Source organism: Gopherus evgoodei, chromosome 14 (assembly GCF_007399415.2).
Source record: "Gopherus evgoodei ecotype Sinaloan lineage chromosome 14, rGopEvg1_v1.p, whole genome shotgun sequence".
Taxonomy (NCBI): Eukaryota; Metazoa; Chordata; order Testudines; family Testudinidae; genus Gopherus; species Gopherus evgoodei.
In genome coordinates, this window is record NC_044335.1 from 4,758,252 (window position 1) to 4,784,484 (window position 26,233).

At 43.1% G+C, this 26,233-nt stretch overlaps 2 protein-coding genes across 5 annotated transcripts in view; both read left to right on the plus strand.

Annotated features, from left to right (window-relative positions):
* The window catches only part of DNAJC5 (DnaJ heat shock protein family (Hsp40) member C5), a 53,244-nt gene extending 41,316 nt beyond the window's left edge, over nt 1-11,928 (plus strand). For all 4 annotated transcript variants that reach the window (XM_030533126.1, XM_030533124.1, XM_030533125.1 and 1 more), the window contains 3 exons: nt 1,093-1,306; nt 3,615-3,786; nt 4,451-11,928. In XM_030533126.1, the coding sequence (XP_030388986.1) occupies nt 1,093-1,306; nt 3,615-3,786; nt 4,451-4,554 (490 nt within the window). In that variant the 3' untranslated portion in view covers nt 4,555-11,928. The remainder of the gene's footprint in view (nt 1-1,092; nt 1,307-3,614; nt 3,787-4,450) is intronic.
* Nucleotides 1-26,233, plus strand: part of LOC115635193 (tripartite motif-containing protein 55-like) — a 72,841-nt gene that overhangs the window by 43,686 nt on the left and 2,922 nt on the right. The window contains exons 3-10 of the mRNA XM_030533554.1: nt 15,692-15,840; nt 17,580-17,751; nt 18,710-18,805; nt 20,102-20,335; nt 21,158-21,180; nt 21,276-21,400; nt 22,391-22,704; nt 23,320-23,655. Coding sequence (XP_030389414.1) covers nt 15,692-15,840; nt 17,580-17,751; nt 18,710-18,805; nt 20,102-20,335; nt 21,158-21,180; nt 21,276-21,400; nt 22,391-22,704; nt 23,320-23,655 — 1,449 coding nt within the window. The remainder of the gene's footprint in view (nt 1-15,691; nt 15,841-17,579; nt 17,752-18,709; nt 18,806-20,101; nt 20,336-21,157; nt 21,181-21,275; nt 21,401-22,390; nt 22,705-23,319; nt 23,656-26,233) is intronic.

Consider the following 26,233-nt stretch of genomic DNA (forward strand, 5'->3'; position numbering starts at 1 on the left):
ATGCATGTCAAGATTTGTGTACACACATGTTCCAACCCTCATTTTTCAGGTGCCCATCAAGGGGTTGCCACACCTAAGTCTAGCACATGCAAAAGTGTGTACAGCCTGTGTTTCTGAAAATATGGCAACTAATTTAAGGTCCCATATGGTAAATTTCTGTAGCAGGTTAAACAATCATTTCCCCACACCACAAAAAAGGGCCAAGTATAGTTCGGTGGCATTACTCAGATTTTGTACCACAGACTTACAATGGCTCAAACAAAGTATGGAAGATTGGTTTCTCTTTTCATATCTATTAATAGAGTATTTTACCAGTTTTTCTTCAGATTCTTTTTATTCTCTTCTGAGTGTCTGAACTTTCAAATTTAAACAGCATCCAAAGATCAATAGAACTTTTTTGTTCCTGAATTCAGTGACCTCAACAGGTTATATAAACTTTTAGATCCATTGTAGCCACGTTGCTGAAAACTTAATGGAGTCTATAATGATTTTCTGATATCTGGTAACTGTGAAAGTTAATTCCTCCACAAGCACATCTTGAATTGAACAATAGGCTGTTTCAGCACAATGATTTGAGCACTGATCCCAAATAATTGTCAGTTCTAGTAAACTAAAAATAGATGTTGCAGGTTAGATGTGGCAGCATTCTCAGATGTGGCCTTCAGGACCCTGTCATAGATTTGTTGTGCTTTCTATACTGTTATGTATGTCCCCCTTCAGTTAGAGCATTGCTACTCAGAACATCACGGTACAAACTGCTGGACCAGATGAGCAGAAAAGAAAGCTTCCACTGTCTTTGTACTGAAGTTTCAATCTGAAACTCACCCTGTGAGCTCTGCTAAGCTAGTGGGATAGACCATATAGAAAGATTATGCTTTTGTTACCATCTAAAGGATACTCAGTGGGGCAATGGAAAGGTAGAAGTGAAGTAAGTCAGAATTCTGTAAATACTCTTGCCTGAGACTGGAGAGTCTGTCAGCTTTGATGAGAGGTAAGATGGACAGGTCAATCTACCCGTTGTAGTAGGATGAATTGCAAAAAAATAAAAATAAAAAAAAGCAGCTGAGAAATTTTTCTCTTCCCACCCCACAGGAAACTTGCATTGAAATATCATCCTGATAAGAACCCAGATAATCCAGAGGCTGCAGATAAATTTAAAGAGATCAACAATGCACATGCAATATTGACTGATGCCACAAAACGAAACATATATGATAAGTATGGCTCCTTGGGCCTGTATGTAGCAGAGCAGTTTGGAGAGGAGAACGTGAACACATACTTCGTCCTATCCAGCTGGTGGGCAAAGGTAAGTGAAATAAAGATTTCTTTGCACTTATTCTGAACAGATGCGTAGCCATTCAATAGGTGCTGTACTACTGTGGTAATTGGATATTCATGGTATTTTTATTTCTTTTATTTGATATTTCTGGCACCTATCTAGACAGATTCCAACATTTAAAACACCATCAGAAAATCTGTTTTCGTACAATACTTTGATCCATCAAATTTCCAGTTGCAAATTCCCAGTTAATACTCTTCCACAAAAAACTGCACACCATAGCTAGTCATTTAATAGAATCACACCTCAGTCACCTTCCAGTTTCCTTTGCCTGTGAACCCTCAACCTTCCTAAATGATTAAGAGAAAGATAAGATTAGCAGTGTGCCCAGGAAGATTAACAAATCTAAGCTCTTGTAGACTAATGAGGGAAGCACATTCAAAAGCTGAGGACCCCCTCATGGAGAATGCCCTCCCATTTGTGTTGAGGTCTCTAGCTTAGGCATCTGCATTGATTTTAACTGTGACAGCATGGTCAAGGAAAGAGAGGCAGTCCTTTAAGCAGCCAGTTTCTGAAACGTTTTAAGGCTTAATAGATAACTTCCCAGAAATGTACTGTTCATCAGTATCTCTCTGTGTATTGACGGTGTGTGTTTCCTGAGTGCTGCTCAACTGCTAGCAACAACATTCTGCACTATCTCGATCTTCCACAGGTTCTCCATGTGCTACTGCAGGTAGTGCCTATCACAGTTATCTGTCAAGTGACACAGGCACAAATAACAGTAGCCAGTTCTGCATCATAGTGAAATTCAGATGGAAAAGATGTTTGTTTTTAGCAACAACTGCTACTGAATTTTACAAAAACATCCCTGGACCTAATAAATTCCAAGATTGCAAAGGTGAGCCACAAATCAGAAACACACTCCCTTAAATAGGCAAGCTCACTAAGTATTCCCATCTTGTCCCGCAACACCCACCATTGCTTCAGCCAGTTTGCCCTCATCCACTATTCAATTTAATAGACAATGGATTATTTATTCTGCTGCACCCAGCCAGTTCTGAAGTGATGGAAACAACAGAGCTGAATATTATTGTAGTCAGTAACACTGTAGCTCGTGTCCTCCTGAAGTTGCTTAATAGTCTCATATGCACATTGCGCAGGAGATGTAATAAATGTTATGTTGAGTGTTTCTGGAATAAGCATTGCTAGTTCCCAAGAATCATTGTGTTTTACTTGATTCATGTTTATATTGCTGCACTCATATGCATGCAAACCCTGATAAACAATTGTGAGATCTTTACCACTCAGGAATTTAGAGTGTTTAAAAGAAAATATGAGATGTGAGTTATGTATAATCTATAAATCACTCTTTTTTTTTTTGGATGGAGGAGAAGGATGTTTGTCATATGGAAATATATCATGATTAATTAATTACATTTCTTAGGAGCCACTTGAGTCTTAGTAGGAAATCTGAACTCTTCTAGCTCATTGTGCTTTAGTAATGACATTGCTTACCATTCTGCATGGTTGATTAAGATTGTTTTCCAGTCTTGATGATTCAGGCATTGGGTATGTTTTCCTGCGTAGTTGCCAACACCTTCATCTCCTGACTCCTTTGGGGTGAGAAAATAGTTTTATCACTGATGGATCAGTGACTGGATAATTGGCTGAAATAAAAGAACCCTCCAGAGTAGCAATGCAAAAGGAGTTGTATTTTACCATCATTGGGTGCCACTATGAACACCACAGGCACCTGGTGAGGGGCAAGAGAAGACTAACTCCTATTAGTATTTTGTGAGTGGTTCTTAGCCTTATGTACACTTTAGGATGCAGCTGAAACAGTAACTCAGTATAACCCAATTTCAGGAGTTTCTTTGTTCAGGATGACGTATTCTGCTGTAAATAACGTGAGATTCTTACCTTAAAGTAGTGTTGCTTTGTCCCTTTGTATCCTGACCCTAGGCCCTCTTTAGGGAGTGGGTGGAGAGGAGAAGATTCGTTTCATAAGGTTTGCCTCTAGAGTGCTTTTTCCTCAGGTTACTCTTCCTGTATATCCAGTCCTCCTCAGCATCCCAATGTTCACACTAGGATAGAATGTTAATGACTATTTTCTTAATTAGGAAATAAAATATTGCATATTCATATTTGTTTGATTCTGTTCCAGTGATGAACTTTGTCCAAAGCAGTTGGATCTCTGTTTAAATAATTAACCCATTTAAACTGACCTCTTCTACTGTAGTGAGCGCTCTAGGTTAGGTAATAGGAGCTATCCACTTGGTTAGAAGATGCAGCTTATGTGTTGTGTACGTTCTTTCTCTTCCTCTCTTTTCTGCAGGCCCTGTTTGTATTCTGTGGGCTCATCACAGGCTGCTACTGCTGTTGCTGTCTGTGTTGCTGCTGTAACTGTTGCTGTGGAAAGTGTAAACCTAAACCTCCTGAAGGCAGCGAGCAGGAATACTATGTCTCTCCAGAGGACTTGGAGGCACAATTACAGTCGGACGAAAGGGGTAAGTTTCATTAACAGCAGGTGAGGAGTAGGTCATTGGAGATGTGGTAGCTGAAGTAATAATCCAGCCAGATTCTTGTGCTTACGTATAGTGGCCCTTTACACCGAAAGCACATTAAATTAAATGTCAGAGCAGCTTTGTAAATCTCCTCAGGCATGTGGGAAGAAGGATGCTTCCCCAGATAAGCATGTCCAGTATGATCAATCAGTCACAGAATCTGAGCTTGCATTTTAAAATTGTTTATATCGGTGCAAACCTTGCGTTCTGTTCATGTGAGCTATGTAAACTTATTTCTTTGAGGTAAGACAATGATTTTGAGTTAAAAGGCAACAGCCTGAGTTGGGTATTATGATTTAGCTCACTTAGTCTGGAATTAATGCCTTTAAGAGAGAAAGCAATAATGGCTGCTCAGTGCATGCATGGCTCTTGATAGATAAATTTAAAACACCATTCCTTCAAATAAAGGACCTAGCATGCAAGTGTTATCTCATTTGATTTGAACTCCGACTGAAAAATAATGAATTAAGATAATGCTTCAGAAGAGAGGGTGTGGAAGTGTACTGTTGATACTGTCACTGAGAAGTGTGATTGCCTGCTGCTTGCCAAAAATGCATGGAAACTATTTTCCCCAAAGCAATAAAACATTGCTTTCACTTCCTTTCAGAGGCCGCAGACACACCGATTGTGGTACAACCAGCGTCAGCCTCAGAGACTACCCAGCTCACAACCGACTCTCACCCCAGCTACCACACTGATGGATTTAACTAAGTTAAGGAAACACTGGTTTAGAATGGATAAATAAATACATGGCCAACTCAACACTAGAATCATGAACATTAGAAATAACAAATGGGGAGAGGGAAAAGTTTTGCCACAGTAAGAAGGCAGCCTCCAACCTGCCGAGAATATTTTGTAATCCCTTCAGCCTTTTGTCACCTTCAGTGTCGTATCTTGATGATACATGAAGTGCTGTAGCATGCAGTATTTAAAGCAGTTTAGCTATGGTCTTACTTGTTTTTTCCCTTTTTATAGCATGTGTGGAGTTCTGTTAAATGTCTGTTTGTGTTATGTATTGAGGAGTTTTCACAATAAGAGTATGATGGAGACATTCTGCATTTTAAGCAGTGATACCAGCCTAAAACAAGATCTTTTTTAAAGTGAGTGAAATTAGTCACACACAAGTTGCTCTGCTTCCATACAGTTGCACAGAGTTCATCATTTTTATGTGAGTGCAACAAAGATCTTAAGATCTTTGTTTTTAGGCCTTCCTGTGTCTCCCTGCATCTCTATCTAAGCAAGTTTACAATGCAAAGAACCAAAAAATGCTAACATTGTAGGGCAGGAATTCTTTAATGCTAGTTTTCAGCCTAAATAAAACTACCCTGGACATGCTTCCCTCATTTATGTTTTTAACTCTTCAGACATTAATTTGATGGACAGTTCCTTATGCATACTGGGAATTCTTTGATAGTATAGGCCCAAAGTGTAGGTTATGACAAAAATCAAATGTTGTTAGAATTATTTTTAGGGACTTCTTTATTTCAAGCAGAAACTGTTTGTTTTGAGTTTAAACATTCCCCTGCAGTGTTTATAACCAACTATTGCAGCCTCTTATTAGTGTATGAGAATCTTAATGTGAAACTGATTAGTCTGTTTTCATTATCCAAGTGAAGGAAATGCAGAAAGTAAACAAACAGCATCAGTGGTGGAAAACAAATTAGATTTTTAAAATTCTCTTTTAATAATCTAAAATGCTATTAGTAAGACCATTGCGAACATTTGTTTTCTAAAAATGCTTTTAACATGACAATGTCGCTTTAATTTTTGTCATGAACCACTTTTTGAAATGTGTAAATGGCTATTTAAGAACAAAACACCTCGCTTTGTGTTTATATCAAATAATACTTTACACACAGTATTCTGTTTAGATTTGTTTACTTAAACGTTTTATTTTTCTGCACATAAATTATTGTGGAAGCTATTAAACAGTTTCCTGTGCTATCTAGAAATCAAATCATGTCTGAATAATGTTTGAAACCGTGGTTTAATGTATGAATTTTAGGTTTACTCAGCTGTCACAGAAACATTTACTTTGCAGTTGAATGGCTGATATATTTTGCTTTTAAAGATTTCTCTTTAGAAAATGTTGACTAAGGATTTAGGGGAACAACTAGTAAACTTATACACAAGGAGCTTTTGGTAGTTAGTCTGCTTTGGTCTTTTATATCTACATCACTTCTCCTCTCTTCCCTTTGCATCTGTTTCTTCACATCACATGCCCCAGCTGCACTTTTTTCAGGTCCTACAAAGTGACTGACATCCTTCCAGCCAATATTCCCTTTGGGACTCTTCCATGCTGCTTTTTCACAAGGCAGAGGGGTCACTTCAGAGAAAGTGCTTAGCACTGCTCAAGTGTCCCTGCCAGCCTATAGAAGAAGAGCCCAGGAACTGAACTAAGGTTTCTTGCCATAGCAGGGCAAAGCACTATGATTGGGCTAACCTAGCATAGTTTTTGTTATGAAGGTTGTAGCTTGTGCCTTGTCCAGATGTGCAGGATTGTCCATGTGAATGTCTTTCACTATAACCTTGCACATAGTGAAATATTACTTAAAACCTCTGGCTTGAAATCCTGCCAAATATATTAGGCCAAAAAAAAATAAAATAAAAAAAAATTCAACTCTCCATGCTGAATCAGGTTGTTCTAAAAGCAGTCTTTCCTCCCCTCACCATAACTGCTGTTGCATGAACACAATTGCATGCAAGGAAGTCTGGTGCAGGCAGAAGTGTGCTTTTGACTGTGTTGGATCCTGGTGTAGTATCAAAAGGGAATCTGTAACACTACTTAACTAAACAGATTTTCGATAGCAGACTCATTTATGAGCCATTTTCCCCCTTTAGCATTTGAATAAGTTGATAGTCCTACAAACATGAAGTTACTTGAACCCTGTGACAAGCATATCTTGGGCAACCAGTGATTTACTGCTCTGCTCTTTGTTTTAGTATTTAGCATCAGGAACAAAAACTGTTTTGCAGTCTCAGGAGATCAGTCACAATCTGATCTTAGATCCTTGCTTAAGTAAAGTCTTTTATTTAACCCCTTTGGATGGGGAATAAATTTCCCGCTCAAAAATAGGGTCACAATGGCCTTGTATAGACTCTACCTAAATCTGTACTTAATGTTATGTTCTACTTTGGAGTACATTAGGATATATATGCAAACTTAATTCCCTAGAAGCTTACTGGCCAAAGCTGCTTTTGTGGTCTGTACATATCAGTGAATGCTACTGGGTAAAAGTTAACTACGTTTATCTGAATAGCTGACAAAGGGGGCTGGTAAAATGATGGAAAGACTCTTTCCGCATGTATTAATTACACTTTAGAATATTCTTTCTTCCTCTTGTCTAGAAGTACTGATGCAAAACATCAGTTCATTTGAATTGTCACTTTAATGTGAAGAAGTTGTGACTCCTTGTATCAGGGATCCAAGTTTAGTGTTAATCTTTAGTTCTTTTTGATATTGCAGATACTACTATTTAGTTTCTGTAGCACTTCATTTGCATTAGTAAAGTCATCAGGATGTTTCTGTGTGCAACGTGAGAATTAAATGCAGGATGAGGCTTTTTAACTCGAGCCTCAAACGCCACTGAAGTCAGTTGTGAGAACTTACTGCATTCTTTGGAACCAGTGTCACCATCTAGGAGCCCTGTGTACTTTTAAATACAAACTAATCTTAAAACTCTGAAATTGAGGAAGAAAAGAAAAACGAAGTTAAAGATGACACCTCAGTTCATGTTCTGCACTGTTTGGAAAAAGAGCCATGAGAGGGTAAATTTAAAAGAGCACCACGATGGTGTTGAGGGGACATGACAAGATTCAGACTTGTAACACATTTATATATACTTGATTATCCACTGTATAAGTCCATAATTTCCTCCTTTTTAATTACCTAGCAAACTCAAATTCAGAAAACGGTAGTTTCCTTTCAACAGTTGGTGTCCACATCTATCTACAGTAAATTAGCAGGCTGTGCATCATTTCATGTGGTTATGTTGTAAGGGAAACACCAGAACGCTGATCTCAGGACACAGTGCACTCCCTCCCTTACTTTTTAACATCTTAAATCTTTTCAGTGTAAGATTTGTTGTAGGAGTGTCATCCCTTTGTTTTTCCTGACTTCTCAGTTTTTGTATGAAACACATGGTTATTTTAAATGTAGTTTATTTCAAAAAAAGGATGTTAAACTGTATTTTCTAACCAGAAAACTTGAAAGTTATCCATTCTCCTTTTCATCTTTGTTTTTTATTTAAAAAAGGGCCCTGCCAGTAAATAACTTGCCACATTTGTTTTTATTTGATATATATATATCAAGCTCTAAAACTGCTACTTGCACTTTTATAATTGCAAAATGGCCAAACTTTGTGCGCACACACCCAGTGAGTACAAATTGTAAATAGTGGCTCCTTAGCTAAAATCTTACATGCTAAGCAGCAGCAAGCATTTCCAAACTTTATGAGATGCCTGCATTGTCCTTACCAGAATTGGAATAGCAGCTTCACTCGGAGGCTACAGCGGGCACCAAAGCCTGGGAAATAAAAAGGGGAGTGAACTTAAAGGCCATTGTTACTGTCTTAGATGCAGAATGTTTCCTTCCAAAACACTTAACCTAAGCAGCGTTATTCTGAGTTAAATGCGTTGCCAGAGTTAAACTTAAACTTAAGTTTGTTTGTTTTTAAAGTTACATTATAAGAGAAATTTTCTGCGTTTCCTGAGGTCTTTGTTTAGTTTGTTTAGTCTTTCCCATCTAGCTCATAAAATCTATTCAGAACACTTGCTCCCTTAGCAGATAGAAACATAATTGCTTGGTATCCAGGAGGTGGGATTTTGAGACAGCCAGTCTGGAGAGTACACTAGTGACTGATATTAAGGACCACTGACTTTACTTCCAAGTTTTGTTGTGAATCCTAGAGAAAATATATAAAGCAGCTGCTTCAGTATCAACAAATACTTAAATGCCATCAATTTTTCATAATGGCAGAACTGCCAGTGAAGTAACTGGTGATGGATTTATTGTGCGCCATTCTTTCTCTGGGTGTGAATATCCCCAAACTTCAGCTAGTGCAACAAATGGCGAGTGAAAATCTTCACTTGAAGTGAGTGAAGGGGCACTGTGCCTGTTAAATGCCAGTTTAATTTCATTGGTAATGTATGTAGGAAGTTAACTATTTATCTATATATAAATTTGTTTATGTAAACGTCTTAATGGCATTTGATGATGTGTAGATGTCTGCTAATTCCATGCAGTGACATTTTAGAGCCATATCTTCAGTCTTATTTTTAGATTTGTAACATTTTTAAACTGCTTTAGATATTAGTGCTCAGTATCTAAAATATTTGATGCTCTTTGAGATTATGTGCAGAACCTGTTCAGAAACAAGGTGTTAATGTGGTACTAGAACAGAGACAATGGTTTTTAAAACCCATCCTGTCAGAGCCAGTTTACACTACAGAAATAACTAAGTTAGGGAGTTGTTTGAAGTTTTGTTCCTGATCCATTTTATACTAGGGTCGTTTTATGTAATGTGGGTGGGACCTGTGTGTGTGCTTTTACAGGGCTAGACTTGGAGTAGTGGTGGTGTGCACCAGCCATGAGAGAGGTGCCCGTATCCTTACTAGTCTGTGCCCTTAGATCTGTCTGATCCCCTTCAGTGTTCTTGACGTTTCAAATAATTTAGGAAATATGTTTGTGCTGCAGTTTTCCCTACCTAGTGCAGCTGCATATTGGCTCAGCTTTTACAAGGGACCCTTGCTAGGTAGATTGATAGGCTTCTGCTGCTTTGCAGTTCCTCCAGCTTACTGACAGCTCCGGGTGCTGTTCAGCCTGCATTCATCCTTGGACGAAAACATTGAAACCCAGCTCCTGTACAGTTGTTTTAGCGTGAGGTTGGTACAAACGGAACAGGACGTAAACCATTTGAATGCCACTGCTCCTTTCTATAGAGGGAGCCTTCTAGTTTATACACCTTAAATAAATTCCACTGATAGCTTGGAAAGTGAACTTTGTTGGCTATATTGGGAAGGGAAAAGGCAGAACACTTGTCAGTGTTCAAGTCTTATGAGAACTGATAGTCTGCTTCACATACCGCGTTTGGAGACTTCAGTGTTATCTAAATGAGAGACTACAAGCCTGAAGTCCCTGTTTCATTCCAAGAAGATGCTTTCCTCAAAGGCTAAGCTACATCAGGACAATCGTTTGTCTCTTGCCTGCCACGCCAAACTCCATAATTCGGGAAGACACATTTTCATTTCAAAGTAAAATACCAATATTACATGCACCATTCTGTTTATTGCTAGAGGGGAATGCTGGTATTGGTCGGTTACATACAGATATAACCCGAATAGACTTCTCAAGAATTATGGCTGTCTTCTTCCCTACTACATTTTCATAACCAACAAAGAATGTTTCCTTGTTGTTTGTGGATAGTTGCTGATCATATTTTGTGTGCAGCAGTGATTTCCAAAAGATTGAAAGACTTATTTGAATCCTGTCAACTGCGCTTTGATCCTGTCCTATGAGACTGTGACTGGCAGTGTAACAAAATACATGGGTAGTTCCTGATTCCTGTGCCGGTTTTAGCTACACTGTACCCTGTGCAGTGCGGGATTCAATGTAGTTTGTAAATCAAGGAGGTCCAACCCTTGTGCTGTAAGTCTGGGATTGCAATATCGTGTATATGTATGTCTGTATGCACATATGTGTATAGATATACCAGCATGTGTGCCCTTGGTACTTCTGCTGTTGGTGGTAAAACATTACATGGCTTCCCAGCACTGCTCTTATGAACTCTCAGCCAGACAAGTGAAGAAGTTAGTTTTGTGTGCTCAGAATCACAACTTCTCCTTTCAGCGGCAGGAAAAAGTAGATCTGTCAGTGAATGGCAGGTGAAGACAACAATGAACAGATCCTATTGTATAAATAGAATTAGATAAAGGTGTTTGAGTAAGAATGTCATGGCATATATGGGAGGGTGGGGGGGGGGCGGGAAATCCTCTAGCTTCTGTGTCCACAAGTCTTCCCTCCTTGATAGAATGACTGTATCTTGAATAATAAGATGCCTTTGCACTGTCTGGTTCAGTAACCCCAATTTTTGTTGCTTACAAACAGACTGAATTCAAAAGGGTGGCATGGAATTGATTATAAATTAAAACTAGTGGTGACTTCAGAGCCGCACAGATTATGCCAATGTTCATGTTACTACCACCAAATTACATCTCGTCATCTTGGTTAGAGAATGCCAGGTGGTCCTGCTTGGGCCCCGTTTCCCTTACGGTGTTGCCTAACAAGAACACAAAGTACATGCACAAATCACATTTGGTTTTCTATTTGCTAATGGCAGGCAGCACAAATGTGAAGATCTATGAGGATCAAGGAGGGATTCCTTTTGCTACTTAAATGTTTGAAATGACATGTGTCTGTCATAATAGATGAACCTTGAAATTTGCCAAGCTCAAAAAACTTTTACTGTTGAGGTTTTTTTGTTTTGTTTTTTTCTTTTGGTGCATGTGTGCCATTTAAGCCAATTGCTGTCATTCCATTCATTCTGCCATGTCCCCTCCTTCTCTCCACTTTTTGGGGTAGAGAGGAGGCGCTATTGGATGCCTTGTCACAGACATCCAACAAGGTTTATATTTGTTTTGCATGTGAGCAAGACCCTGAGAAACAATTCACTGTGGTTTGTCATACCGGCCTCCTTCTGAAGCCTGTGGTAGCTGAAGATGTACAAGAGAATGCATTTCACATTTGCACTGTTTTTCAGCTCTGGTGGGGTGAGGGAAAAGGCCTTGTTTAAAAAATGTAGTTGTAAAACAAGATTAAAGCATCTGAAAAGCATTATATATGTATAGATATATATATTTTGTATGTAACTAAAGGACCATACTTTGAATTGTATGTAAGTAGATGTGGCTGTCTGAACTTTGTGATTGTAACACTCGAGACTACTGAACTCCTGTACATACATACGGTTAAGCAGAAGGAATTATTTATGTTTTAGCATGGTAAGTGTAATGTGTGTCTCAGTATAAACTAAAATAAAGATTGCTAAATTATCTGAAACCACTGTTGTAAAATAATGTTTTCAATGCAGAACATTTGTTTGGGTTTTTTTCTTTCCATCTTTAATGCAGCCGCCTTTGGCTACGAAGAGCATCACTCTGCGACGTCAACCACAGCACAGAGGGTGTTAGCCTAGCACATTTGAACACTTGTCCACATCATGAACATCACCACACACTTGGTGGTTGCTACTCAGAAGAGCCTGGAATAGTAGAGGTGTAGGTTGGATTTCTGGTGAAGGGGGAGTTTTCCTGTAGTTGATTTCACTAAAGATTTTACCATTATTGAATGTGCACAGCCCTGTTGGCTCTTGGCTCACGTGACTATTTAAATCTCCTTCTTGAAATAACCTGGGTTAGGATTCCTGTACACTGGTCTTTCTCAACTTTTCCTCACTTCGACCCCCAAATCACCCATTTTTTCCCCATAACTCTACATCCCAGAATCTATTGTGCTATTTTGGTTCAAAAGGCTTTTTGTGATATGTAATGCAACATTACATTTAGTTCCTTGTGTCATACATGGAAAAAGTAGGCAAATTTAAAATACTGAACATGTAAAATTTGTGAAGATAACTTACATTTTCAAAAGGAAAAGAAAACGCAAAACTTGCCATAAATGTCCAGAATTGTTTTATATACTCATAAGCTTTACCAACAGACAATTGGTTTTTCCAGAATTACGTATGGAAAATAAACCCCTTGACACCACTTATTCTGTTGTTCGCTTTTATGAATTATTTGTACATGTGCTTAGATTGGCATTCTGTTAATCTTTAACGGAGTAATCCTTCATAAATGTTGTTTTATCATAACAAGAGACCATTTCAATACAACATGAACTAGCATACATCATGTGAACTCTGTAAGCTAGCACATCATATCTTTGCCTTGATAGAGCTAAGAATCCATAGGGTGTGGAAAACTAAGTCTGCATGTCTGTCAAGAACACATTAAAAAGGAGAGGTTTCCTCTTCTATCTTACGTACATGGTTGCGGATACCATACTATCTGAGCACCTCACAATCTTTTAATGTATTATCCTTGCAACACCCTGTGAGGTAGGGCAGTGTGATTGTCCCCCTTGTACAGATGGGAACTGAGGCAGAGGATAAGTGACTTTCCAAGGTCATTCAGGAGGGTTGTGGCAGGGACTTGAGCTCAGATCTCCAAGTCCCAGGCTAGTACTCTAACCACTGGAGCATCCTTCCTCACTTTGAAACCTCTTATTTAAGTCACAGTAATGGATGCTGTGCAAGATCAAGATTTATCCTGCAGTTAGTCTACTGCTTCTGTGGTAGGGGAAGTAGCCATTATGCAACCCTATCTCCATCCCATAATCAAACTGCTGAGCTTTTTCTCCTGGCTGTTCTTTTAACTGCTCTCAATCTCGCATTGTTTATAGTTCTGCAGGACTCAAAGGTCCTCAGTCAGATTTTAGGGCTTCTTTGCACTAGGGAAACCCCTGTGCCAAAGAGCTTGTGCGTACTGGATGCCTGGATGTGTGCACCCTGGCTCTGTGTGAACGAATTAAAATGTGCTTGAGTCCTTTTTAGCTTCACCACCTATAGCGGATGTCTCTGTTGGGTAATACGCTGACACTGGACTGTGAAGTCAGACTGAGCCTCCTTTCCTTCCAGAGATAAGCAAGATCCTTAATAGTAACATGAGGGGAATAGCCTCAGCCATCAAATTCCTGGAGTCCTAAAGTGGAGCTGAAGCAGAGCCCCAGAGACCACCAGGCCAACAGCGCATCCAGCACTTAATCTGTGTGGCAGGCTGCTTTCCCCTTCCATATCTCCCTGTGCTCTTCCTCGGTGTTTACTTGTTCTGTTGCTGGAGTGCTGGGTTTGGGTGAGCAGGGAGAGTTGAGGGCTGCATTGGCTTTCTTGTCATGTCTATTCAAATGGAATACAACTCCTATCGGCGGGATCACCCCATCGACAGCCTGGAGAGGCAGCTCATATGCCCTATTTGCTTGGAGATGTTCACCAAACCTGTGGTAATCCTGCCTTGTCAGCACAACCTGTGCCGGAAATGTGCAAATGACATATCTCAGGTGAGTAATCCCAGTTGCAGCCTTCTGCTCCTGGCGAGAGGTTTTTTTATTTATTTTATCCAACTGATACTGCAGGGTCCTGCGTCTGTGTTTCTAAATAGGCAGGAAGAGTCACACGGTTGGAATATGGATCGATCAATTGGGTAGGAAAGGATAGTGCCCCCAAATTGTTCTCTTCATCAACCCTTTCCAGCTTCTGCTGAATTTCCACACACAATCCTCTCGGGAAAGGGTATTAATCCACTGAACTCCTTTCCCGCTGGTTCCCTCTGTTAAGGGACCTGGAAGCCTCAGAAACATTAATGATTTTAACAGCCTAGTCTGCTGTGAGGTAGGAGTGAACAATCCTCTGTTCACAGGTGGGGAGCGGTGGCAGAGAGGTGAAACGAATTGGCCAAGGTCACACCGGGAGCCTGTGTGATGCCAGGACTAGAAGGCTGATCATCTGAGTTCCAGTCAAGTGCCTTGACCACAAGACCATCCTTTTACATCTCTCATGTTTCCCCATCCTGCACCCCCTCTCTCCAAACAAGGAATAGCTTCTATTTATAAAATTAATGTATAGAAAGCTTGAGCAGAAAGTTGGGAGGGACCCAGCTAGTGTTACTCATGCATCTGATTCCCCTGCTCAGGGACCAATGTCCTTTTTAAATGTACCTGAATGTCAAGTGCTCCATTTCTAGGGCAAGAGACTATAAAGAGGAGATCTAGTAGTAGCTATGATGGTTGTCTGCTCCGGGCAGTTATAACACACACCTAGCAGTGTTGTAGAGAAGTTTGTGCTTACCTGGCCTCTGACAAAGTGACTAAAGTTTCCCTGAAAGTCAAGCAATGTCTTTATGCACAAGAGCAGCGAGAAATGTGGATGAGCTGTCAATAGACATGAGGGGCTGCTGATGCCAAGCGTGTTAGGAGAAACTATTCTACTGTGTTCATAAGGAATGGGCTGGCATGTTGGCAGCTCAGTAATACATTTTCTTTGGTAGCAATCTGGGCATTCATAACAACACATGGCATTTTATTAAGAAGCACCACCGCCCCTGAGACAGGTCTGTCTGACTGTCTCCATTTTACAGATGAGAAGATGGAGTCACTGATGGGTAAAGTGACATGCGCAAGGCTATGCTGGGAGTCTGTCTGAGCTATGATTGCAATATAGATGCTTTTAATCCTGTGCTTGGGCCATTGGATCAGGATCTCCCTCAGCATAAAATGTTAATATTCTCACATCACAGCATGCAGGAATGTTGGGTATGGTGATAATTCACCCTGAAGTTTTAATAGCTTTTAACTCCTTCATGGCTCTTTGCTGCTGATCACCACTGACTTTGAAGGGCTAATTTCTTATTTGATTGAAATTAACTGAGAAGAACTGAGTGGAATAACTTAACGTTTCAAGAGGAGGTTTTCTTTCTGGTAGCAGTACCAGAATGATCTTGAGTCATGTGCAGATGGCTCAGCATAGCTGAGGGGTTATGCATATTCTTATTCCAATCCTTCTGTTGTCCTGGGGGATTTTCATCACCTGCCTTTGGGCTATTAAATATCTTGTGTTTACACTTAACTACTGCACCACAATCCCTCCCTTTAAAAGTACACTCTCTTCTCACTTTGCTTCCCATGTGACAGGTTTGCAGTGTGCTTCAGGTCATGTGATTCCTATCAAACCAGTCTGTGGCTGGCTGAGCAAACCACCTGTAGCCACATCTAATGAAGATCCTTTTTGTGTTTCAGTCTCGTGGGACAACCTTGGGCTCCGCAGGCCGCTTTCGCTGCCCATCCTGTCGCCATGAAGTGGTCCTGGACAGGCATGGTGTCTATGGCCTGCAGAGGAATCTACTAGTGGAGAACATCATTGATATTTACAAACAGGAGTCAGCAAGGTGTCCCAACACGTTCAGAGTGTGTGTGTGTGCGTGTGTGAGAGAGAGAATCAGTACAGGCTGCACACTCTGTAATGTGTCTCCTTGCAAAATATTATTCAGCCATTAGAGGTCTCCATGTACTGTATAATGTTCCAGACAGGCTCCAGTCCCTGGTAAAGAAAGAAATCAAAGCTAAAAATCAACTTGTGTGGAAGCCTGGTTGTGTCTATAGTTGTCGCTGTTTTCTTTAATCAATGTGTCCTGCATAAGAGCTTTGATTCCATAGATTACAACAGACTCGACTCTGCCTCTCTGTAAACGAGATGGCAACTCCAGATCAAATGTGCCCACTTTATAAGTCAAAAAAAGTGTTTTTTTTCTAACTGTTGACTCACTATGGGATCTGAGAGAAAAACTGGGGTCTTTCCTTTTCATGCATCATCACCTCATACTAAATGTCTTACGGGCCAAACTGCTTTCTATAGTACTTTTGCCTTCCGGGGCGTTTGCACATCTGCAAGTAGAACATAGCAAACAATTCTGTTCATGACCCATGAGCGGGAATAGAACCTGCTCCCCATTCTCAGCTGGGTTGGCTCTGCAGGGCTAACAGAAATAAAAAAGGTGGGGGAAGCTTCCTTACTAACATCAGCAGAGCTGGGGTGCTGATGGGATAGATTGGTGGGGTAAGAAGCTGTCATTTATGCAAGTGCCCCATTGGTGTATGTATGCATCGTGCGAGACAGTCCCTGCCCCAAAGAGCTTACAGCGTGAGGAGACAAGACAGACCAAGGGTGAGAGGGGCACAGAGTGGGAAGTGACAGGCCCTCAGCTGCGGGCTGGGAGCAGAACCCAGATCTCTGGACCTCCTTCTGTCCACTTGTTCATTTCCTGTTCCTGCTGATTTTGATAAGACAGAAATGAGGTGAGCCTCTTTGGTGCTAACACCAGTGCAGAACTCCTAGCAGAGGGTGCTGCTCACCTAGCTTTGCAGCTGGTTGGTTTCCATTGCCCTGGAGCAGGGGTGGGCAAACTTTTTGGCCAGAGGGCCATGTCGGGGTATGAAACTGTATGGAGGGCCAGGTAGGGGAGTCTGTGCCTCCCCAAACAGCCTGGCCCCCGTCCCCATCTGACCCCTCCCATTTCCCACCCCCTGTCTGCCCCTCTCAGAACCCTGACCCATCCAACCCCCCCGGCTCCTTCTCCCCTGACCACCCCCTCTTGGGATGCCCCCTGGGACTCCACCCCATCCAATCCCCCACGGCCCCCCCTGAACCTCTGCCCCATCCAACCACCCCTACTCCCTGTCCCCCGGAACCCTCTGCCCCATATCCAATCCTCCAGCCCCAGTCCCCTTACCATGCCACTCTGAGAAGCATGTCTGGAGCCACTCCTGTCACCGGAGCCAGACACGCTGCTGCACTGCAGGAGCGTGCAAACCCGCCACCCAGAGCGCTGTCCATGTGCCAGTGAGGCTGTGGAGGAGTGGGGACAGCAGGGGAGTGGCCGGGGGCTAGCCTCTCCAGCCAGGAGCTCAAGGGCTGGGCAGCACGGTCCCACGGGCCAGATGTGGTTTGCGGACCATAGTTTGTCCACCTCTGCGCTGGAGCCTGGGTCTCAGTACTGACTTCTGAGCATGTAGCATCTACCCTATTGGGCTTCAGGTCTTGGCACTGGTAGGGGGAAGAGAAAATAAAACCCCATCTTGACTTTCCACCTTTCTGCCTCTCTCTCGCATGCCCTCTCCCCACATTTAGCTCCAGACCTCTGTTAAAGACAGGACACCCAAGCTGCGAAGAGCATGAGGAAGAAAAGATCAACATCTACTGCATGACGTGTGGGGTGCCCACCTGCTCCCTCTGCAAGGTCTTCGGGGAGCACAAGGGGTGTGAAGTAGCTCCCCTGTCCGACATCTACATGAAACAGAAGGTTGGCCTCTCCCTGGCATTTGCTCACTGGGGTGCCTGGTACCTGGGTCATTGCTACCAGGTTGGAGGGGAGAATGTTGGGCATCTTGTTCTTACAGAGCGCAGACTTTTATCCTCTCCAGGCTCTGCTGCGAGGCTCCTAGACAAAATGAAGATTTAAAATTATGCCTATATACCAGCAGCTCTCCCACTGCATCCACTGTAGGGCTTGTCCACTAGAGATGACTGTTCAGAAGCTTCAGGTGCTGAGTTCAGTGTTACTGTTCATTCACTCCACTAGTACATAGGGACTATATAGAATGTGCAGCAAGCTAGACCAGAGGTTCCTGAGGGTACAGAGGAGGTAGGGAGATGGTGCACACAGCATGCCAGCATTGTCCACCTAAGGATCTCAACGACTTTTATGCTCATTAATTAAGGCCTCACAGCACCATCAGCACGTTATCTCCTCCTAACAGATGGAGAAGCTGAGGTATGGAGGTAAGACCATGACTTCCTCAAGGTCACACTGGGATCAGGATGCTGTGGGTCTCCTGATTCCCATCCTACACTCTAACTTGCACTTGGTGAAAGAAATTCAAAGCCAGACTGTGTGTTTTTTTTGGGGGGACCAGTGCTGTCAACAGATATACAGAGACTTAGATGGGTCTTGGGGTGGCGTGGGAAGATACTGGTGTCTTATTTATCCAGCATTCCCTGGAAGAGGTGCTTGGGAACACTACACAAATGGTGACAGCATGAAGCCATTCCCTCTTGTCTTTGAAAATGTGACACTTGCCTTCTACCACATAAGACACCTGTGCTGGGAACCAGGTTGGTAGTGAACGAGGGAATGGTCTGTCGCAGCGGCAGGATCTTTGGAGCCTTGGCCATCTTCTCCCGGTGTCTTGTGCGTTGCTGGCCATGTTCTCAGTGCTGAATGGTAAATGATCTGAGCTCTCTCTCTCTCTCCCCCACAGTCGGCGCTGACGGATGGGATTGGAGTCCTGGTGGCCACCAATGACAGAATCCAGGCCTTCATTGATAACTTGCAAGGCATATGCAGGAACATTGAGGTACTGCATACAGGTCCTCAGGATCCTTTTTGGGGAGGGGGAGCCCCATAAAACAGTTCTGAACTCAGAGAGGGGCAGCCCTTTTCACCCAGATAAGTTGGAAGCTCCTGCTGTTGGCACAGATGCATTTTTCCTTTAGTTTGCTGCATTTGAAGACGACCTGGAAAGCCAAAGTCCTGGTCTGCTCTGCATGGACACTCCATGACAGAAGTTTGCTATTATGTCCTAGTAGTTTTTTTCTTTGCACTGTGATAAAATGAATGATGTTTCTCTGGCTGGCTGCTGTGGGGCTGCATTTCAGTGGCCAAGTGCCTAAGATATCATTCTAAGGTACCTTCCATCTGAGGCTGTCAAAGGGCTCTACTGGCAATAATGAATTAAGCCTCCTAACCTCCCTGTGAGGTAGAGAATTTCCTTATCCCCTTTTACAGTTGGGGAAGCTGGGAAGCAGTGGGGATGCATCTTGATCACACAGTGGTGGATCTGAAATTAGAACCATGGAGTCCTGACTCCCATAGCTAAGCTGCTCAGGAATTTTTTGTCAAAATGACCTGTAGCTTCAGCAAAGTCAAAGATCTTTGCTGATTTTTGTGTTTGCTCAATATTTTAAATTTTCTATTGGGATAAAGGATATGAAATACTTCATTTTGCTTTCAGTCAGCCCAGCTTGAAATATTTTGGTTTGGTGAGCTGAACTGAAACATTTCATTTTGAGTCAATCCAACATTAGACTGTATTTGCCTATAGAACTGTGGAGTCTCATGTGAGATGTAATTTGGGTGTTTTGTGCTCCCATTCATTCATATGGGGCAGGCTCCTTGTCTGGACTGCGTCTCCCATGATGCATGTTGATCTCAGCTGACTGATCAGTCCATTATGGGAGTCACTTGACTGTGGCACAGGAAATGAACTCCAGAAATGTTTCCAAACTGGCATTTTTTGGAATGTTTCATTGGGTGATTTTTTTTTTTTTTTGGAGATTTCAACTTCATCTGAACTAAAACAAAGGTCAAAATATCAGAATTTCCCATGGGATGGAAATTCCAATTTTCACTCCGACTCCGGTCTACCCAGATCTTTGCTTTAATTACAAAATCATGCTTCTTCCTATATAGCTTTGGGGGGCTTTGGAATCCATTTTTTTAAAATGCTGAATACAAATGTCAGATGATCCAATATTACTAATGAAAAAGTCTATTCAACCCGGGCTCCTCACCTCATGAATCAACTGTCCAAACCTATGTCTAAGCCAAGCCAATTGAGCTGGTGACTGTACTCTTTGCATCCTTCAAGCAGGACAACAGCAAGGCCCAGAAGCAAGCTCTGTGTGAGAAGTTTGACCGCATGTATGCCATCCTGGAGGAGAGGAGGAAGATCATGCTGCAGAGGATCACCTATGAACAGGATGAGAAGACCCAGCACCTGAAATCCCTCACCAGGTCATACGGTGAACACATTGAGTCATCCTCCAAGCTGGTGGATGCAGCGTTGCAGTCCATGGAGGAGCTACAGATGGCCGTCTTTGTGCAGGTAATGTGGCAGGAGGCTGAGTGGCCGTCATCATCTCGTTCAACCTTGGGTCTCCTATTGCAAAGGAGAACCAGTAAGCTTTGTTTCCCAGAGCCAAGAGATGAACAGGGTAGGGGGAAGTCATGAGTAGGACAAGACTGGCTTTAGAGTACAAGCAATCACCGCTTTTCAAGGCAAACTTGCAACTCAGTGCCATGGGAGTCGAGTCATATCTTCCTTTCCCACCAACACCTTGATAGCTTGGAGTCATCCACTTGCTTGAGATCCTTCAAGTCCAGGAAGGTGTGGCTCTGGAATAAGGAGTTGGCACCACTTTTAAGGCAGAGGAAACCTAGGCCCTTGAGCAAACAGCTTCTGTGGGGAAAACCCTAAGAACAGTCAGGCTTGAGGAGAGCACTTGGGCTGGGCTTTGTGCTTGTTTGGGTTCACAATTAAGCCAAACCCCAAATGTAGTGTATAGGATTTATACACAGTGTGTATCCTTTGTAAGGAGCAGGCTGGGCAGGGATGGTGTCCCTAGCCTCTCTTTGTCAGAAGCTGGGAATGTGTGACAGGGGATGGATCACTTGATGATTCCCTGTTCTGTTCATTCCATCTGGGCTCCCTGGCATTGGCCACTGTCAGAAGACAGGATACTGGGCTAGATGGACCTTTGGTCTGACCCAGTGTGGCTGTTCTTATGTGGGAACTCCACTGTGTGTGTGTATGTGTATGTGTGAGAGAGACACACAAATGTGCGCACACTCGCCACGTTTTTATCTTGATTTTAGTTCTAGTCCCATAATCTCATCTTTCTTCTCTTCTCCTTTTCTGGCTACTCAGAATGCCAAAGTTCTCATACAGAAGTAAGTAGAACTCCTTATTTTTACATTCACATTCTGACCCCAATTTCTCTGAGGGACTGGATCATCTGGGGTCATATCTTCATTTCCTTTCCCAGAATTTCCGAGGTGACCCAGAGCTGTGAAGTGGAGGCACTGGAGTCTGGTTATGACAATATGGAGCACTATGCTGTGGATTTCAATGCTGAGGAGCGGGTGCTGTATCAGTTGGACTTCATTAAAGGTGAGAGGAAATGATCTGGGCTGGTCAGAAATGGGAGCCTTGGAGAGGAGGGTTTGCTGGTCTGTCTGTATGTTCACAATGCTCCATTCATTGTGGTATCAGGGGCTACTTCAACCAGTATAAAAACCTTCCTTCTTTTCTTGACTCTAACGTCACTTGTGTCCCAGTTCTGCCACCTTGTCCATTTCACTGGTGGCTGATTTCAGTGGGACAATGTGTACTCCTGAATATCAGCAAGGGTGTCAGAATCCAGCCATTGTCCTGTCTTTGTCAGAGAGGAGCCGAGAGCCTTTTCCCCTTGCATTGGACACTTGTGCCTGTTACACCTACCAGAGGCCTGTGGCTGCTCCTCTGGAAGCCGCCTCCTTGGGGTTCTCCACTCTTTGTCCTGGGATGGACGCATTGGAGGTGCAGTGCTGTGTTCATTGGGTGCATTTCTCATGAATGAGTGAAGGAAAGAGACAGGGAGGAGGGAAACAGCTGGTGAGCAAAGAGAATGAGAGAGACACTGTAGGATGCCACAGAACCAGCACCTCATGGTACCTTTGTGCTGTGTTCAGTTGGGGAACCTTTTCCTCCTAAGGGAGAAGCACCTAGGGTTGAATCTAAAGCCTGCTGATGTTCCTATTCACCTCAATGTGCTTTGGATCAGGGTTCTTGTCTCTATTCCATTCTGGGTGCAGAAATCCAGCTCGGCTTACTCTGACCCCAAGTTCCTTTGAGAGGGGAACAGGAATCCAGCTCAGCTCCTTCCCCTTCAGCAGAATCCCCGTTCGAGTTGTTCTTCTCCAGAGGCCAGCCATGTATTTTCAGTAATTCTCCTATTTCCCTGTAAATCGATAGAGGTTGGGGTCACCCTGCTCTGAGACTTCCTCAGTTGACAGTTCTGCTGACAGCCAGCATCTATGAAATCTAGATGTCTGTGCCCATCTGGACTAGGTGCTGTCTGCCTCCCTTTCACATTGCCAGGGCTGTGTATTATCCTTGCAGTTGATGAGTCTGAAGAAGGGGCAGAGGAAGAAGAGGAAGACGCTGTGTGGGGAGATGCTGAAGGTGCAGCAGGAGAGTCTGTGGCAGAAGGGCAAGTGGCCAGCGGTGATGGCAGAGAGGAGACCCTGAACGTCCTTGTGGATGGAAAGGAAGAGGAGGCCAAGGGAAAAGCCCTGATGTTGAAGGAGGCTGAGAATGAGACTGCTGGGGAAGCTGATGCCATGGCTAAACTACCTGGTTCAACTCAGGCTGCGGAGTCGGATGTCCCAGTTAGCGAGGAGGGAGCCGAGAGAGAGCTGGGCACCGCCCAGCAGGTAATGGCTCCAGGACTCCTAATCACTACAACAGTGAGTGATGTGGAAGGACCCGGGACACACCCTTGATGTGGTTGGATTGTCCTCTCAAAAGCCAAAGATACACACTCATGCATGACGTACAAGTGAGGTGTGTATGCACAGCCAGGTGTGTGTGACATGGCAGTGCACACATGTGTAATATAATCCCTGTTTGGGTGGGCTAGGCCAATGGCCCTCCTCTTCTCCAGACCAGAACCCCCACCCCCATTGAGCAGCCTGGTGGTTGTGGCTGTCCTGAGACCTCTTTGCACCCCTCCAACTTAACCCACCCATCCTACGCCCTCATGAAAGTGCTTCACAGAGGAGCTGCAGAGATGAGGGAGTGGAGGAGCTCAGGATTAATGAAATCCTGCCTCCAGCCCAGGCTTGTCCAGTGATGGATGGGGTCATTAAAGACACTGGCCCCTAGAGAGACCTTGTGAAGCTGCATTGTTCTGACCTAGGCAGGCCATTCGGCCCGTCTCCCCCACGTGTTCACAAGGTTTCTAGAAGGCGCCTGGGATAAATCCCTTCCCCACCCCCACAGCTTTTCTCACTGCCTCCCCCGCCCTCCTCCCCGGTGTTTGCTTTTAGGAGGATGCGGCTGGGCCGGACGGGGCTGCTGCAGACTCTCAGGGGGCCGGGGCAGAAGCTGCAGCCTCCAGCAACGCCTGGCAAACGATCGCCCCCAGTTCTGCCCTCCAAAATACTCCCCGGGGAAAGGCCCTCGACAGCCCGGCGGAATCCGCAGCCCAGGGCAGCGGAGCCGTGGAGCCCGAAGAAGCCGCTTGCTTTGGCCCAGCCGAGACGTTCAGCACCTCGGACAGCTCCGCCGGGGCCAGGGAGGAGGTTGGCCCAAGCGATTGCGGGGCCAGTGCCGCCAGAGGCAGCGCGGAGCGGGGACTGGCTGGGGCATCTGGCTCCGGGCAGGTCAGTGAGAGCCCGAGTTGGGGGCTGTCTGGTCTCACGCTGATTGCACGGTTCGTGCGGGGGGTTAGCAGTAGGTGTAGGGCTCTGGGAAGTGCTCCGAGAGTTTTACACCCAGCGCCAGAACGGGCTGGGAGCTAGGAACACGTTTCCATCCACGTGGTGGTTTGTTTTTTCGTAATGGGGAGAAAAATGCAGATTTGGCAGAGATTTGGCAGATTTGTATCAGTTTCACCTCAATTGTTATGGCGGGAATTCTCCCCCCCCCCCCAATAATCCAAATCATCCACATTGGATTTGGGCGTTTTCAAAATGAAACGTTTCCATAGTTTTGGTCTGAAATGACATTTTTTGTTTCGAAATGTCTTTTAATGTCGTTAAAGGAACATATACAAAAAGGCTTCTAAAGAGCCTGAAACTGAAATGAAACATAGACTCATAGACTCTAGGACTGGAAGGGACCTCGAGAGGTCATCGAGTCCAGTCCCCTGCCCTCATGGCAGGACCAAAGACTGTCTAGACCATCCCTAATAGACATTTATCTAACCTACTCTTAAATATCTCCAGAGATGGAGATTCCACAACTTCCCTAGGCAATCTATTCCAGTGTTTAACTACCCTGACAGTTAGGAACTTTTTCCTAATGTCCAACCTAAATCTCCCTTGCTGCAGTTTAAGCCCATATCATTTTGGGTTGAAGCAACACACTTAGTTTGACCCCGATATGATCTTTTTATGGACTTTTTGATTCACTGAAAATTTTGGACACTTTTTCTTGAGTTTGACTTGACTCTCTCCAATTTGTCTGTATCTTTCTTAAAGAATGGTACCCAGTTTTGAACACAGTACTCCAGCTGAGGCCCCATCAGTGCAGAACAGAGTGGGACAGCGACCTCCCATGTCTTACATTCAACCTTCTTGTTAATACACCCCAGAATTATATTAGCCTTTTTTGCAACTGCATCACATTGTTGGCTCGTATTGAATTTATGATCCGCAAAAAACCCATATCCTTTTCAGAAGTACTACCACCTAGCCAGGTATTCCCCATTTTGAAATTGGGCATTTGGTTTTTCCTTCCTAAGTGAATTACTTTGCACTTGTCTTTATTGAATTTGATCTTAATGATTTTAAACCAATTCTCTAATTTGTCAAGATCATTTTGAATTCTAATTCTGTCCTCCAGTGTTCTTGCAATGCAACCCCACCTAGCGTGGTGTTATCCACAGATTTTATAAGCATACTCTCCACTCCATTATCCAGGTCATTCATTAAAACATTGAATAGTACTGTACCCAGGACTGGCCCCCTGGGACCACACTAAGTATGCGCTCCCGTTTAGACAGCAACTCATTGATAACTACTCGTTGAGTGCAGTCTTTCAATCAGTTATGCATCCACTTAATAGTAATTTCATCTTGACCACATTTCACTAGTTTGCTTATGTGAATGTCATGTAAGACTATGTCAAAACCCTTTCTAAAATCAAGATATATCATGTTTGCTGCTTCCCCCTCATTTCCTAGGCTGATAACCCTGTCAAAGAAGGAAATTAGATTGGTTTGGCATGATTTGTTCTTGATAAGTCCATGCTGGGATTGCTTAGAACCCTATTAAAGATTCATAGATTCCAAGGCCAGAAAAAACCATTGTGATCATCTAGTCTGACATCCTGGGTAGCACAGGCCAGAGAACTACCCCACAAATAATCCCTAGAGCAGAGCTTTTAGAAAAACATCCAATCTTGATTTAAACATTGTCATTGATGGAGAATCTCACACAACGCTTGGTAAATTGTTCCAATGGTTAATTACTCTCACCATTACAAATGTATAATTTATTTTCAATCTGAATTTATCTAGCTTCAATTTCCAGCCGTTGGATCATGTTATACTTTTCTGCTAGATTGACAAGCCCATTATCAAATATTTGTTCCCCCATAAAGATACTTAGATGTCACCTCTTAACTTTCTCCTTTATTATTATTATCCTCTAGCTGCATACAAACTGATTGACAGTATCTTTGCTGAAGTTATCTAATGTTGAAGTTAGGCTGACTGGGTTATAAATCTTCAGGTCCTCTTTGTTCCTCTTTTTAAAGATAGGCACAAAGTTTGCCCTTCTCTGGATTTCTGGGACCTCACCCATCCTCCAGGAGTTCTTGAAGATAATTGCTAATGTTTCCAAGATTGCGTCAGCTAGATCCTTAAGTACCCTAGCATTAATTTAATCAAGCCCTTCTGACCTGAATATATCTAACTTATCCAAATATTATTTAACTTGTTCATTCTCTGTTTTGGCTTTCATTGCTTCCTCCTTGTTGTTAATATTAATTGTGTTGAGTATCTGGCTCTGTTAACCTTTTTAGTAAATACCGAAGTAAAATAGGCATAAAATCCTCAGTCATCTTGATGATATCAGTTATTAGCTCTCCTTCTCCACTAAATACAGGACCTACACTTTCCTTCACCTTTCTTTTGTTCCTAATGTATTTAAAGAACCTCTGTTCACCTCGGTATGGATATTACACTTCCAGGTCTTTCTGAAGATCGGCCTTTTCAAAGAGAACCTGTCCAGGATC